Consider the following 14006-nt stretch of genomic DNA (forward strand, 5'->3'; position numbering starts at 1 on the left):
ATTATCTTTTAAAGTAACTGAGATGTGTATTTTCTTCATTCCTTGGGTATTTATATACAAGGTACTGAGCTCAATGTTTGTATCATACATTGAAAGACATGATGCCTATCTTCAAAAATGTATTGACTAGTACAGATGATTTTATGTTTATGTATATATACCCACATAAAGTTAGACAATGATGTATACCTACACCCTCAATTTTTATTACACTTAAGAATTCCAGGGCTACAGTTATAGCTTAGTGGTAGAGTGCTTGCCTAGCATGTGTGAGGCCCTGGGTTCAATCCTCAGCACCACATAAAAATAAAATAAAGGTATTGTGTCCACTTACAATTAAAACAAAATATTTTTTAAAATTCCAAAAATAAATAAATTTGATGTTGCTGTAGTTAGCCCACTTAGAATATTATTTCATACTTTATAATTATTTTATGCTTACTCTACCAATATTTTCTTCTGGATCATTTGACTTTTAAACATTTCTAGTGATATGTACCTTAGAAAGGTGTGTATCAGTGTAATTAAAACATTTAAAAATATATTCCAAATGTTTTCTCTGATAAGTGCATGATGATATACAACAAGGGGAGATGGCGAGGGAAGAAAAGAATGAAGGAACTTTGGATGGTATAGAGGAAAATGGGGTGGGAGGGGGTGGGGGATGGAAAGATAGTAGAATGAAATAGATAGTATTACCCTATGTATATTTATAATTACATGAATGGTGTGAATCTACATTGTGTACAACCATAGAAATGAAAAGTTGTACCCCATTTGTGTACAATGAATCAAAATGCAGTCTTTAAAAATAAAAAAGATTTTAATAAAAAAATTTTTAAAAGATTAAAAATGTATTCTGCATATATTATTCAAGCACTTTTGCTAACAAATTCATGAGTACAAGGAGTTTATCAAATTTCTTATAAAACTAGCACTGTTATCAGTACCATTTACTGTTCCCAGCTATACAATTATTCATCCTCATCAAGCTTGTGCATCTGCTTTGTTAATTATTGATTCATGCTGGGCATGCTTAGTATTTCCATTGGGTTCAGCATCTGCAGCTGTCCAGCTGGCTGCTTTTGAGTCAGCATTGTTTTTGCATACCACCAGAACAATGAACAATTCCATCTTTCTGAGAAACTTCCTTTGATATGTTTCAACATGAAACATTAATATTGAGGCAAAATGACTGGTTTGATTATCAGTGACTCCTCCATTTTCAAAGCATTGATTATAAACTGCCTCTAATAATTTATGTTGACCCTCAAGGATGCCCTTTATCCTTTTAAAAGTTTTACTAAACTTAAAATTTCAAGCAATAACCAAGAATGTCTTTGTAGTTATCCTACTGAAATATACTTACTTTCCTTTTATGATCATTTTTATGTACAATGGCAACATTGTACTATGGATCATTTTGATCTCTGAATATCTGTAATAATAATTTCCAGTCAATTTTAGATTTAAAAAGCATAGGAAAATTGGTGCTTAGATAAAAATATTATTCTTGTGTGTGTGGTGGGATTTTGTTATGGGTAAGGAGTTTATTTTTCTTATTCTGTAATTTTTGTTTAATTAACTACTTATATTAATCTATGTATTTCTTTCACATGCCATGGAGCAGGACAGGGATGTGTTTTGACAAACACTTTATTTATTTATTTATGGTTCTGGGAGTTGAACAATGGCAGTCTACCACTGAGCTATATCCACTGCCTTTTTTATTTTTTATTTTGAGACAGAGTCTCAATAAGTTGCCCAGGATCAGCTCAAACTTGTCATCCTCCTGCCTCAGTCTCCCTAGTCACTGTGATTACAGGCATGTACCACTGTGCCCAGCCACTTAATTTATATTTTATTCATAAGTTTGTTGATGGAGTTTTAGTATAAAAAAGCTGATTAAACTAATCTGTAATAAGAGAGGATTGTTTTCTTTTTTAGAAAAAAAGATAAAGATGATACAATTTAAAGTCTCAGAAGAGGTTTGATAATTTACCATAGTTGGGAAAGGGGACTAGTAAAGATCAAGAAAGGAGAGAGAGAGATGAAGACTAGACAGCTGCTAAAAAGTATTGCTACTGGAGAGATAAAGAGGACAAATATTGCACTTTCTACTGCAGAAATTCACTTTGTTGAGAGAACAAGTACATATTATACTTGCAACTTAGAATGTTTATAATTTCTTAAGGAGAGAACATTATCTTAGTAACTAAAAAGAAATTAGAACATTGAAATAATATTTGTAAGTTTCAGATTAGTTTAAAAGGTAGGGAGAAGCTTCGAGAAAACACTTGACTTTTCCTTCTTACTGTATTGAAAGCAACTTAGAACTTTTCTTGTTGAAAATATATGAATTGAGGAAATTAATCTGTAGTCTGCCATTACAAAAGGACAGGCAATTCTAGTTGCAATATTCTAGACTCTAACAAGGATTGACAGAAGCCTTAGGGAAAGCTGTAAATAATATTCCTTGACTCATTACAAAAAAAAAAAAAAAAAAAAAGGAAAGGGAAAGGAATTCAGGGAATAGTTGATAGAATTGATTTTTCCTTATTTTTTTCAGTGAAGTTTGCTTTCAGTGAAGTTTGCTTTGTTTTTTGTTTCTTGTTTTCAGTGAAGTTTGCTTTCAGGATATCTGTATCAAGAGAATAGAATGTTTTCAGTATGTCTATATTCAGGAAAATGAAAAGAATCAAGTGGAAGCTAAATAAAAGAATGCTTTGTGAAACCACCTCTGCCTTTTTACCTCAATGAAAATAGTTAGAACAGCACCAAAATCCTGGCAAACAGTGATTTTTTAAAAATAGGATACTTTGTTGTAAATGATTAGAGGAAGGAAGGATATTGTTTTAATCAAAGAAGTTCTTAATTATATTTTAAAGAAACTAAGATGTGCATTAATGTACTCCATCCAAAGATATTACACTGTTGCTAAAATATTAAGTTATCATCTACAAGACAAAAAGGTGATGAAAAAGACATTATACCTACTTACGGAGAACTTGCTGGAAGTGTGTACATACATATGTAAAAATGACGTAGATACAACAATCAGCCTTTGAGCACATACAACAGGGATGCTATGATGAGTAAATCAGAGTCCCATTTCTCTTGGAACTTATGTTGCAGTGGAATAAACAGTGATCAGGTTAACAAACCATGTAATTTCAGGTACCAACAGGTATCAGAAAGTCAGGAAAGTATGCCAGATAGTAACTTGGAGTGACAGTTCCCAGGAAAGGCCTCTTTGAGGAAGTGACTTCTGGACTAAGAGGAACCAGCCTAGGTGTCCATCAGTGAATGAATAGATAAAGAAAAGGTGGTATATATACACACAACAGAGTTTTATTCAGCTATAAAGAAGAATGAAATCATGTCATTTGCAGGAAAATGGGTGGAAGTTGATACCATTAAGTTAGGAGAAATAAATCAAACTCAGAAGGATCAAGGGTCATGTTTTCTCTCCTATGTGAAAGCTAGAGAGGAAAAAGGAAAATAAATGTGAGGGGGGCATGGATCTAATGAAAATCAAAGGGAGAAAGGGAGATCAGTAGAGGAAGGGTACAGGAGATGGAAGGAGGGGAAGGGAGTGAGGGAAGTGCTGGAGAATGATATTGGCCAAATTACATTGTTTTATTATGTACAACTATAATGCACCAAAAAAAAAAAAAAAAAAAAAAAAAGAAAAAGAAAAAAGAAGAGGACACTCATCAGACACCAAATCTGCTGGTGCATTGATCTTGTACTTCTCAACTTCTAGAACTATAAGAAATAAATTCCTGTTGTTTCTAGTTAAAGAGAAAAGAAAGACTCAATCACAGGGAATTCCAGGGAATGAGCATTCTAGGCAGAGAGGACTGCAAAGACAAAAGGAATGATCTTGGCATGATCCTGGTGTCAAATGATGGTAGGTGCTACAAAGTGGATGTGGTAGGTGCATATGTTGTAGGCTTGGTCGTTAGTGTGGCAGTGCTAGGAGATGGTATGAAACCTTTAAGAGGTGGTACCTGGTGGGAGGCCCTTAGTGCCTTGCAAGGGATTAAGGTAGTTCTCACGGGACCCCCTAGTTCATTGAGAGAGTATTGCTATAAAAGAACAACAAATCCGGTGGCTCCCCAGACTCTCTGGCTTGTTTCTCTTGATGTGATATTCCTATCTACACATGCTCCTGCCATTGTGGTGCTGCCAACCATGAGAACCTCAGGAGAGCCAAGCTGATGCCAGCTTGAATCTCCAGAAGTATGAGCTATAGAAACCTCTTTTCTTTTTCAGATATCTCATTATAGTAACAGAAAACAAACTAATACAGTTGGTATGGTTGAAGTTCACTAAGCTGGGGAAAAGTGTTAGGAAAAAGATCTGAGAGATAGGCATGGGTCAGGAAAGGACTCTGAACTTTATTCTAAGTGTGATCAGGAGCCTCAAGGGGTAGTGCTAAGATTCAGATGTGATATCATAAATTTATTTATATATTTTATTTTTTGGTACCAGGGACTGAACCCAGGGGCACTAATGACTGAGATACATCCCAGTGCTTTTAATTTTGTTACTTTGAGACAGGCTCTCACTAAATTGTTTAGGCGTTGCTAATTTGCTGTGGGTAGCCTTGAACTTGCAATTACAGGTGTGCACCACCACACCCAGTATTATCTGAGGTATTTGTTATGGTACCAGAAAGCTAACACACCTGGGAAGGGCCAATGGCAAGACCTGGAAATCTTAAGTCTGATCATAGTCTTGTTTCCTTACCTACTATTCTAAGGGATTGGATTAGGTAATTTGTAAATTCCCTGTCAGTTCTTATATTTTTAAACTTCATTTTCCTCCTACTAATTTTCACATTACAGGTGATTGAGCTACTTTGCAAAAATGGTAGGTTGAGAGGTCAGGATTAATACCTGGGTAGGGCAACCAAGTCACAGCTGGAACATTTTTAATTCAACTAAAAGTTGGGAAAGGGGGTTGGGACTAAAAGTTCAGATTGGAGGGTGGGATTTGTAGGTTTGCTGAGCAGCAGTGAAGGAAAGACATGGAATTAAGATTAAAACGAGGTGGCCAGGTTTGGGGTATGAAATCTTGAAGATGGGGCATTTCCAATTATTGATCGGAGTCCAAGTATGGTCACACATGCAGATAGATGAGTAGGAGAAAAGTGAGGTCAGGGTGTGTAGGAGACTATGATTCCTGAGAATTCATTAACAAATAGTACTTAAGAGCCTACTAAGTGTGGGTGTAGACAGGACTGAGGAAGACAGTGCAATGGTTTAAATGTGTTCCCCCCAAAAGCATGTGTTTAATCCCCAATGTAGGATTGCTAGAGGTGGGGCTGACTGGGAGGTGTTGGGTATGAGGACTCCACCTTCAGGAAAGGATTAGTGCCAGATTTAAAGGGCTAAGGCTGCAAATTTGAACTCTTGCATTCTCACACATATGCTCTCTTATCCCTCTGTCTTCTGCCAAGGGGTGACACAGAAACAAGGACCTCACTACATATAGCACTTTGACCTTGGACTTCCCAGCCTTTAGAACTGTAAAAAAAAAATAATCTTTGTTCTTTATAATTACCCATTCTCAGTTATTCTGTTCTAGCAGAAAATGAACTCAGGCACCTTGGGATGGTGCCAGGAAAGAGAAGAGTGAAAGTGGATTTTATGAATTCCAACATTTGGAAGGGTTAATGAGAGATGAACCATTGAACCATGGAAGCAGTCTATGTGAGGAGAAATTTTTGAAGTGTTAGAAGATAACAGCATTCATGACAGATGGGATACAATGAATGAACTTGGTACATTCTATTGTATCAAACTGAAGAAGATTTTATCATTAATATTCAATAAAAGGACTTGGATGTTTAAGAAACATGGCTGCTGCTGGTTTGCAATATTTAAGAGCTACTGCGCTGAGCTAAAAAATTAAGTTTTGTGAAGTTTTTAAGAAAAGTAGGGAAGGAAAAATTAAGTTATCAATATAAAAATTATAGTGTGAAAAGAGCTTTAAAGAATTCTGATTTATGAAAGGATTTACTGTGGTCTTTTAAATATGAATTCCCTTCGTGAAAAATCTCCTTTTTACATTCTCCATTAACCGAAGGGAAATGTAAAAAGGAGATTAAAGCTGTAAACATTTTTTGAATATTCTACTAAATACAGGAGCTATGCCTATAATTGCACTGTTTTTTTTTTTTTTTGAAGCAATCCAATATATTCAGAAAGTATAATGTTTTCTTTACTCCAGAATCTGAAATATTTTCATTGATTCAATTAGGAAAAAATCTATGGAACACTAAATGTCATTAATTGAATAGATTGTAACAAATAAAACAGTTCTTTTCAATAACATGTAGATAACAACTTTTGATGGTTCTTATTTCTTCATTATAATAAATTTGTAAAAGAAGTGGCCCTTCAGCCAGATAACCTGAGGTGGGGCACTTGTGTTCAGTTCTTCTTGCCACTGCTGTATTGTTAGGTCTTGGCCTTTTCTCTCCCTGTAAAAATACAAATATTTATGTTATCTTATTTTTTCAATTAAATGAGAATGGGTGTGTGAAGGTATTTAAACAAAATTAAGTATATAGCATTTAGAATTTTCTTCCTGAAGTGATACCATCAAACTTAGGTGTTTTTCAAGCCCTTACCAATTTTTATCAGCAAAACACAATAAGGATGATTTCCTATGTTTAAAGGGAAACGTCTTAGAAGGAACAAATCCACATTTTCCAGAATTACATTTAATTTCTAATTATCTCTGCTTCAGACCCTTAGTTTTGTTCTTAAATTAATAAACATGGTGTTTAAAAAAATAATTTGGCAGCTGAGGATGTAGCCTGGAGGTAGAGTTTTGCCTCTCATGCATGAGACCCTGGGTTCAATTCCTAGCACATAATGATGATGATGATGATAATAAAATATTATTATTATTATTTGGGAATTTATATTTTTTTTATTTAAAAAACTAGTTTGATGACTTACATCAATCCCTAAACCTCTTTGTATCTCAATTTCCTCAGCTCCCAAACTGGAATGATCAATGATTATGCTTACATTCATTCATTTAATAAATATGTCCTGCATTCATGTGCCCGGAAGGTTCGGGGTTATAGCTATGAATAAGACAAATCCTTGTCCTTCCAGAGCTTACACTTTAGTAGGAACAGAAAGATAATAAACGTACATAATTAAAAACACCAGATGATAGGAAAGGTAATGAAGAAATAAATCCAAGTAATAGAATGGAAAGCGATTTGGGGGTACAGGGGAGGGGGATGGCCACCCATCAGAGCAGTCCTCTTTAAGGAGGTAGCACATGCAAGCTTAGATTCAAAGAATAAGGAGCAGACATGGTAGACCCAGAAGAGCAGTGGAAAGTCCTTCAGGAGGAAGGCATTTGGTACTTCTTTTAAATAACCAGAAAATAGGCCTAAAGCTTGAGCAGGGGTGGGGGGGGGGAGTGGAGGGGGTGGAGGGGGGATGAGGGTGTGTGCATTGTGATGTTGGGAGGATATTAAGTTATTAGGAAAAGTAGGCAGGGTCCAGATCACGCAGGGCAATGTAGGTATGATAAGCGTATTATGGTAGAATATTAATGGCAATGGAAGACGTAGCAAGCTCCACACAAGGAAATGACATGGCATAATTTATATTTAAAAAAAATCCCTCTTTATAAGTAAATTGTGAAAATGAATATCATTTAGTAGACTTACTATAATTAATTATGGTCCTATACATCACTAGTAGTTTAAAATTATAATTTTAGTTTTTTTTTTTTTTTTTTGTAGCACTGGAGATTGAACCTACAGCCTGTGATTGAACTACATCTCCAGCCCTAAAACTATAATTTGAAAAATACAGATTATAAAAACAATAATAATGACAAAGATATATAGGAATAAATATAACAAGAGTCTAAAGACCTTTATGGAAGTATGTTATAAACATTTTCCTAAGACATTAAAGTAGGACTAAATTTATAAAGATATACAATGCTTATGAATAGGAAGATTTAATATTAAAAAGATGTCAATTCTTTGCTAATTATGTGATAAGTTCAGTGCAATTCTAATTTAAAATTTTAAGAGAGTTTTTAAATTTTTTTTCTTTTGGGAGTTTGAGAATCTGATCCTATAATTCATATGGAAAACAAGCGACACAATAAATTTAAGTCAGTTTTGAATTTGCCCTACTAGATATCAATATTTACAATAAAGACAGCATGACGTTAGGGCAGGAATAGATAAATCCATTGGTAGAACAGAATAAAGAGCTCCAATATCACAAATTTACATATGCTTGAACTTTTTTTTTTTGGTGCTGGGGATTGAATCCAGGGACTTGTAAATGCTAAGCACATAGCAGTATCCTCAGCTCCCTAGAAGTTTAACATGTTATAAAAGTAACAGGTCAGAGGAAAAGAACGGGATAATTTAGAAACTGCTACTAAGACAACTAGTTATCCATATAAAAAACAAAATAAATCATATAGTTTAAGAAAAAAACATGAAAACCTATACTTTAAAATATTTAGAAGAAGATGGGCAATGTCATGCCTGTAATCCCAGCTTGGGAGGCTGAGACAAGAGGACTACAAATTGGAGGCCAGACTCAGCAACTTAGTGGGGTCCTAAGCAACTTAAGAAGACCCTGTCTCAAAACAATATATAAAAAGGACTGGGAATGTGGCAAAGTGACCCTACTTTCAATTCTCAGAACCAAAAAAAGAAAGAAAGAAAGAAAATATAGGAGAGTGTTTTATGAATTTAGGGTACAAAAGGGACTGAATCCAGGGGTGCTTACTCACTGAGCCACAGCCACAGTTATATTTCATTTAGAAATAGGGAAAAATGTTCACCATCTCTAGTAATAAGAGAAATGCAAATCAAAACCACCCTAAGATTCCATCTCACCCCAATTAGAATGGCGATTATCAAGAATACGAGCAACAACAGGTGTTGGCGAGGATGTGGGGAGAAAGGTACACTCATACATTGCTGGTGGGGCTGCAAATTAGTGCAGCCACTCTGGAAAGCAGTGTGCAGATTCCTTCGAAAACTTGGAATGGAACCACCATTTGACCCAGCTATCCCACTCCTTGGCCTATACCCAAAGGACTTAAAATCAGCATACTACAGAGAAACAGCCACATCAATGTTCATAGCTGCTCAATTCACAATAGCCAGACTGTGGAACCAACCTAGATGTCCTTCAATTGATGAATGGATAAAGAAACTGTGGTATATATATATACAATGGAATATTACTCAGCCATAAAGAATGATAAAATTATGGCATTTGCAGGCAAATGGATGAAATTGGAGAATATCATGCTAAGTGAGAAAAGCCAATCTCAAAAAGCCAAAGGAAGAATGATATCGCTAATAAGTGGATGATGACATATAATGGGGGGAGGGTAGCGTTAGTCTTAGGGTTAGAGTTAGGGTTAGGGAGGGGGGCAAGTATGGAGGAAGGAAGGACTGTATAGAGGGAAAAGAGGGGTGGGAGGGGTGGGGGGAAGGGAAAAAATAACAGAATGAATCAAACAACATTACTGTATGTAAATTTATGATTACACAAATGGTATGCCTTTACGTCATGTACAGAGAAACAACATGTATCCCATTTGTTTACAATAAAAAAATATTATTAAATAAAACAAACAAACAAACAAACAAACAAACAAAAAAAAAAAGAAATAGGGTCTTGCTGAGTTATTTAGGGCCTGGATAAATTGCTGAGGCTGACTTTGGATGTGTGATTCTCCTGTCTCAGCATTCTGAGCTTCTGGGATATAGATGTACACCATGGTGCCCAGCTCAGGAAAAGAATTCTTGAGGTATAAAATTACAAAACCTAAAGAAAAAATATGTGATAAATTAACATTAAACATTTCTGTAGAGTTAAAATATAATGTGAAAACATAAGCCACAAATGAAGAACAGATATTTGCAAGGCAAAAAACCAACAAAGTGTTTATTTTTCCAGAAAATTGTAAACAAATTAACAAAAAGCCTACCAATCAATTAGAAAAAAAAAATAACCACAGAAAAATGGGCAAAGGATATAAATTTGAAAATCACAAACAAGGAAAACTGAAAGGCCATGAACACATAAATTTGCCTCCACTAGTAATAAGACAAATGCACATAGACAGGAATGACAAAATCAAAAATAGGCAATTATCGGGAGAAACTGGAATAAGAGGTATGTTCACACACTACTGATTGTGGTATAAATTATTGCAACCATTTTGAAGAACAATCTATTTTCCATATCTGGTAATCATATTGAAAAATATTTGTTGAAAAGATCTACTGAATCCTAGGTATATTATTCTAAAGAAGGTTTTGCATGTGTATGCACTGGTATCATGGGAGCTTTAGGATGAAAAATTAGAAACAAGCTAAACATCTATTGATAAGATAATGGATATTGTATAAATTACAAGTATTTTGATATAATACAGTAGTAAAAATGAATGAAATGCAGCTCTGGCTATTAGTGACAACGAATCTTACAAAGATAATGTTCAGCCAAAAAATAGCAAAAAGATATGAAAAATGAAGATAAAATTTATATAAAACTCTATATTTCTGTGATATTTATATATATAGATATAATAATAAAAGTATACATATTTTCATAGGGATAAACATCAGAATCTGGACAGTTTTAGCACTAGGGAATGGGAAAGTAAATAGTATTAGGGAGGAGCATGCTGGAGACTTCTATGTGGGATACAGGGGGTACAGGTTATATTTGTTATTCACCCTTTTCTATTTTGTAAACTAGAAATATTTCATAACAATTCTTTTTTTGAGTGGGGGCGGGTTTCACTATGTCCCCCAGCTAGCTTTAAATGCACCATCCTCTTGCCTCAGCCCAAGTGGCTGGGATGACTGACGTGTGCCACCATGCCTGGTCATCACACACTTTTTAAAAAGAGAAAAATCATTCTTGTTTATAAACTAAAGAATACGAGACGTCAAGAACAAAAAGAAGCTTGTTAGTAGGCAATTCCATTACTCTAGGGGACTGGACTTTGTGGCACATGGCAGGCTTTTCACTAGTATGAGCTATTGTGGTGGTTGCTATTAGCAGGATCAACATCACCAAGGTAAAGATCAACACAACTGGGATTGTGAAGAAAGATAACCTTAATGTTTAGAATAGCTAACTTGTGCTAGGTGCTTTATCTTTTAGTCTTAAGCAGAACCTAGTTTGAGGTAATTTACAAAGAAACTAAGGCTCACAGAGGTTATAGCCAGAAGGTTCAACGGCTACATAAATTCCTAATGACTCATTACCAATGTTGTCATACACACAGCCCATCCCAAATGCACACACCCCTTTCCCATCTAGTTAACTTGAAAAAAATTCAAACATCTTTCCTCTTTCATTCATAAGCTGTATACTTTGCGTTAAATACTAATTCCACACACCACACATTTCAATGTGTAATTGAAGGAATATTGCAGAATACTACTATCTTATACCATATAGTAGTATTCTGTAATACTAGAATAGTATTCTATAATACTAGAATAGTATTTTTACAGAATATTCTGGGTCTGTCCATTTTCATCTGCTTCTAACACCTCTGAGGAAGGCAGGGTGGTAGTTTATTCCTGTTACATATGTGAGTAAACTAGAAAGTGGCTTAATCAGAGGTTTCTAACCCAGTGTACCTGTGCTTCATGAAATTTTATGCAAAAATAGTGTATGATGGAATGGGTGTTTTTCTAGATAGAGGTTCAGCTTTAATTTCATTTCCAATAAATCCATCATGCCTTCGAAAAGTAAACAGACACATTAGTTATGTGGTTTTCTCAAAGCCTAAAGACACAGTTCTGTTGGAGCCCAACCCCCAAGTAGTTTCTCAGGGAGAATTCGGTTCATTTCAATCTACAACACTAAGAGGCACATTAAAGATATTATTGGTGACATTTTTTAAATTTAGTCATGCTGACCAAGCATTAAGATGGAAGCATTATTAAATATGCTGACGGATCTTTCTTGGGATGAATATTTTTGTTTTGTTCAGTTGTTGGGCAGTCATCTAATCCATGTGGATGTTACTTTTCAGATGAACAAATCGAGACTGACTTCACAAGCCCTAGCACAGACTTGCCACACAAGAAATGAATATAATGCAGCAACGATGTAACATAACTTACAATTCCGAGTACTGTATAAGCAACACGTCTGAGACAGGTTGATGTAGAGAGGAAAGCGGATCATGAGCTGAGAATGGGATTTTCATTTTTCCTGGACCCATTAATGTCTCTGGGTCCCTTACTCTCAGATAATCGAAAGGATTGAGCTGCTCAGAATTCTCCCAACGCCAAAATTCTGTACAGTTGGGTGGGATTTAAAATAGAAGGACGATTTTTGTATACCAACTCTTACGCACAGCCCGTTAATCTTAGCTTCGTTTTCCCTAGGGGAAAGGGTTGGTCGCTGGTCCCAAGTGAGCGGGAACCTACCAGACCTGCCTCTCCAGAGGGCCGCGCCTGCAGCCCCGCTTCTGGTGAAGGAGGGGCAGAGGTGCCGAGTGGAGAGAAAGTATGGAAGGCCAAAGGGCCAAGGGGACTTCCAAGACTAGGGCCCTTAATCTTTTATTTAGGAATGAAGGAAGGCGGGAACGGCCGGACACTGGGTGGGACCGGATCGGTTTAACAGGGTGGGGTGTGTAAGCCTCGGGGGGTTGGGACCCAGACCGCGAGGAGCTGAAACGCCTCAGCAGCCGGCAGGGCTCTGGCTCAGAGCAGGAGGCGGGGCTTCCGGGGAACCCTTGCGCCCCTGCGTTGCCACGTGACCGAGCGCCGGGGCGGGCAGAGGTGCGCCGCGCCCTGTCCGGACCAGCGCGCACGCGCACCGCTCCGGGCGCTGAAATTCAAATTTGAACGGCAGAAGGAGGTAGAGTCTGACACTGGAAGCTGAGGGAAGAGGAGAGTTGGTTGTGGAATTCCTGTGCCTGGACTTCTTGTTTTCTCCAGGAGACACACTGGGCCCAGACTCACTTTTCTTTTCTTGAATTTGAACCACCGTTTCCATCGTCTCGTAGTCCACACGCGAAGCCTGGGGCGATGGACCCCTTTACGGAGGTGAGAAAATTTGCGGACGCAGCCAGTCATGACCCCTGTCGTCCCCTCCCCTCCCCTCTGTCAACCTCTGAGCCCACCGGTGGGACGCGCTCGCGCGCGTGCGCGCGTGCGCAGTGCGAGGGAGTGTACGGTGTTCGGCGCCCGGTGGGTGGGCAGGGCAAGCCCCCCGGGGGTCGCAGGTGCGTGCTTCTCTGCGTCTCGCGTTTGTCAGCGGTTTGTTTGTTTGTTTGTTTGTTTGTTTCGTGTAGATGAAACTCCGGTAGGAAAGCTTTGACTCTGTCTTAAAGGCGGTAGTACGAAAACTGGCATTTCCTGGTACAGCAATACCCCTCTGGAACCCTCCCTGTCCATCCCCCACTTTTCCCCTAAGAATGAGGCTTGGGACCTGACGGAACAAGTCCTGCTGGAAAAAGCTGGAATAATTTTTAGGGTGGAGTCTGGTCCCCAGTGACTCAGTGCTGTGAGTGCAACCACTGCTGGTAAATCAAATGGGATGTCGTATGCGGGGTTCACGCTGCAGGCTGAGGAGCTGGGCATTTACGGGCGCCGAAACGACAGCAAAACGTATCAAATAAGCGGGTGCTCGAACCTTTTTACCCTTTCCCAGAATCAACAGGGTTCTCTCAGACTCCGTTGCTCCGCTAACTTGCATAGTTCTATACCCGTGATTCTAGTTTTTAGCTTCTTGTCGAGGGTACGTTGACACATTCAAGAAGTTTCATGTTGCTGATTTGTCCACCCCCTTTTTATTCCAGCACAGTTCCTCTTTTCTTTTTCTTTCACTAGGCTGTTGTGCAAGTTTCAAACTGTCATGTTTTGGGTTGCTACAAAGTGAGCCTAAAAGTGTACACTAAATTGAAAAATTCTGTGGATAGTAGTAATACATTCTTTTGGGCAGATG

The 14006-nt window shown here is 37.4% G+C and overlaps 2 protein-coding genes across 4 annotated transcripts in view; one reads left to right on the forward strand and one right to left on the reverse strand.

Moving 5' to 3' along the window:
- The window catches only part of MATCAP2 (microtubule associated tyrosine carboxypeptidase 2), a 65108-nt gene extending 51958 nt beyond the window's left edge, over positions 1–13150 (reverse strand). The window contains exons 1-2 of the mRNA XM_079151180.1: positions 13022–13150; positions 6424–6493 (exon numbers count right to left, since the gene is read on the reverse strand). Of these exons, the coding sequence (XP_079007306.1) occupies positions 6424–6493; positions 13022–13135 (184 nt within the window). The 5' untranslated portion in view covers positions 13136–13150. The remainder of the gene's footprint in view (positions 1–6423; positions 6494–13021) is intronic.
- The window catches only part of ANLN (anillin, actin binding protein), a 68664-nt gene continuing 67610 nt past the window's right edge, over positions 12953–14006 (forward strand). For all 3 annotated transcript variants that reach the window (XM_079151162.1, XM_079151161.1, XM_079151163.1), the window contains exon 1: positions 12953–13105. In XM_079151162.1, coding sequence (XP_079007288.1) covers positions 13088–13105 — 18 coding nt within the window. In that variant the 5' untranslated portion in view covers positions 12953–13087. The remainder of the gene's footprint in view (positions 13106–14006) is intronic.

The sequence above is a fragment of the Sciurus vulgaris genome (genome assembly GCF_902686455.1).
Source record: "Sciurus vulgaris genome assembly, chromosome: 8".
NCBI lineage: Eukaryota > Metazoa > Chordata > Mammalia > Rodentia > Sciuridae > Sciurus > Sciurus vulgaris.